The 2,375-nt window shown below is 41.7% G+C and overlaps 1 protein-coding gene across 3 annotated transcripts in view; it reads left to right on the top strand.

The window, feature by feature from the left end:
• The window catches only part of cdk14 (cyclin dependent kinase 14), a 224,408-nt gene that overhangs the window by 139,181 nt on the left and 82,852 nt on the right, over positions 1-2,375 (top strand). For all 3 annotated transcript variants that reach the window (XM_014010472.1, XM_014010474.1, XM_014010473.1), the window contains one exon: positions 675-768. In XM_014010472.1, the coding sequence (XP_013865926.1) occupies positions 675-768 (94 nt within the window). The remainder of the gene's footprint in view (positions 1-674; positions 769-2,375) is intronic.

Below are 2,375 nucleotides of genomic sequence, written 5' to 3'. Positions count from 1 at the left end.
CACCTCTTCTATGTATGTTGACAATTTTATTTGCTTGTTGATGTTTACTTTTGTGAAGAAAACCTGTGATTATAAAACCCCAAAACTGGAAATAAAGACTAAAACAAGCACAATTACAAACTACATCTACTGTAGTGTTATCACAAATTATTAAGTTATTTGCTTTTTATGTCATATAATAAATATGATTTTGGTCTGTGAGAGAAAACTGGAGAACAGAAAGTTGATGTAGTGACCTTCTTCATTAGAAACAATGTTGCTCTACCAACTGTACTGCCTCATTTTATATTTATTGTATAATTATTAAAAATTTTAATATTTGATTAAAATATATCTATGAATATAACCTCATGAGAACCTCCATCTTTATTTGAAAACATTGGTTTAAGACTGGTCTGGTTGTCCTTATTCAGAGGTGCTACATTTTAATTTAATTTTTTATTTTAAATAAAATATAAATTAATGTTTTTAACTCTTAATTGTTAAAAAAATCAGTGTTTGTTTTTATATTTATGAGGTTCTATTCCTAAATAGGTAGGAGAATTGGCGCCACTGACGGACTGTTCCATGGTCCAAACTAAATGTCCACGCAGAACAAAGCTGTTCATGTTGGTCAATCAAACTGGAGTCAAATATCTAATTGAGCTGTGCTGAAGTGTTGTTGTTTCTTCCAGGGGGGTGGGCTGCATTTTCATTGAGATGATCCAAGGAGTGGCTGCCTTTCCTGGCATGAAGGACATCCAGGACCAGCTGGAGCGGATATTCCTGGTGAGTCCTGCTGGCAGCATTGTTGAAATCCTCCAAATGAGCAGCTTTTCTCTGATCACCTGTCTGATATCTGCGACAAGGAGAAGTGTTTGAAACACTCACACTGAGGCTGAAGTAGTTCTGCGCACGTCCCAGATCAAGTTATGAAATGACAAACGTGCAGACCACATCCTGAACACAGGTCTGATGGATCTGACAGCGCATTAAAGCAAAGTCGTCTCTCACTGAATCCAAGGCAGGGAGTGAAAGTGTGTTTTTAATCCAGATTTATAAGCATCCAGTGAGGAAGTCTGCCCAACAATTTAATCTGCTCCACTGATATTATTGGTCCTTCACTTTCTGATACGTTGGGGGAACATGAACCGTTGCTTGGTCCCAGAGGCAGGCTGATGGTCTGTTGATGTGTTTTCTGCACACACGGGCACATTTTCATTTGTCAGTTCTTACTGAAATGTCTGAGTGAGCTGCGGAGCTGACCAGGTGTCTGGTTGGAGTCTCAGAGCACCAGCGACAAGCAGGAGCTGCATCATCCCAGACAAAGAGATGAAACCAGAATCATCACCTTAAACACAGGAGCGAGTAAACCAGCAGGAGGACAGCTCAGTCCCTCAGCTACCTTTGTGCTGAGAACACGTGTAATCACTTACCGCACGGGTTTCTCTGCATTAGATGATTGGTTCTATGTAAATATTTCATACTAGTGTGGACGCTCATAAATCCTTTAAAATTCAGATCTGCCATCCATCCTTCTAATTTCATCCCCGATCTTTTAATTGAGGCACAGTGGAACGTAATGGATTTCTATCTGCTGGCTGCACGGGCCTGAATAATTCATGTCCAAAAACGACAGAGATGAGAGCATGAAATGAGTTCAACGAGGGGAAAAATCCGAGCGTGGAGACAAAGTGTGCTCGCTGTTGTTTGGCCTCTGGGCTGAAGGCTAAAGATGGGAGGCTGAGATTGGCTGGATTTGGGATGAAGGGCTAAGGAAAGGTGGAGGAGGTCCCCGCAGGTAGAGGGTCTCTCATGGTGAAGAAAAATGCTTCTTATTGATTGACTTTACTGCCTGAGGGGGGGAAGAGGGGGGGCCCCTGTGAGAGGCTGCAGCCTTTAGTTCATCCACCTCTCAGACACAAAGACACAGGCGGAGTGTGTGTGTGTGTGTGTGTGTGTGTGCTTATCACTGTTTTCAGGATTTGTTTTCAGTCATTTCTGACACCAGTGTGAAGGTTTATCAGACATCTGGTCGCTGCAGAAATGTAAAGTCAAGGTTAGAGTGAGCTGGCTCCACCTGACCAGGTCTGTAAGGGACCAGAAGAGATCCATCTGACTCTGGGCTCATCAGTTTTTCAGTTCTTGCCCCAGAGAAGGGAGCGGTGGTGTCAGAACACTCCAGTAAAAAGTGCTTTTGTTGTTCTGCTGATGGATTTTAACTTCTTTGTTTGGATTTTGATACCATTTTTTGAATCATTCCCAAACTTTGTTTTGTTTCTTTGTACGAATCTTTGGTACTTTAAGTTGCTGAATGTATTTTTTTTTGTCTTCTTTCATGATCGTAGGCACAGCTCTGTGAACACACACACACACACACACACACACACACACAC

Source organism: Austrofundulus limnaeus, unplaced genomic scaffold (genome assembly GCF_001266775.1).
Source record: "Austrofundulus limnaeus strain Quisiro unplaced genomic scaffold, Austrofundulus_limnaeus-1.0 Scaffold69, whole genome shotgun sequence".
In the NCBI taxonomy this organism is placed as follows: Eukaryota; Metazoa; Chordata; class Actinopteri; order Cyprinodontiformes; family Rivulidae; genus Austrofundulus; species Austrofundulus limnaeus.
Note: the sequence above shows the minus strand (reverse complement) of the source record. Positions and strands in the feature narration are given on the sequence as shown.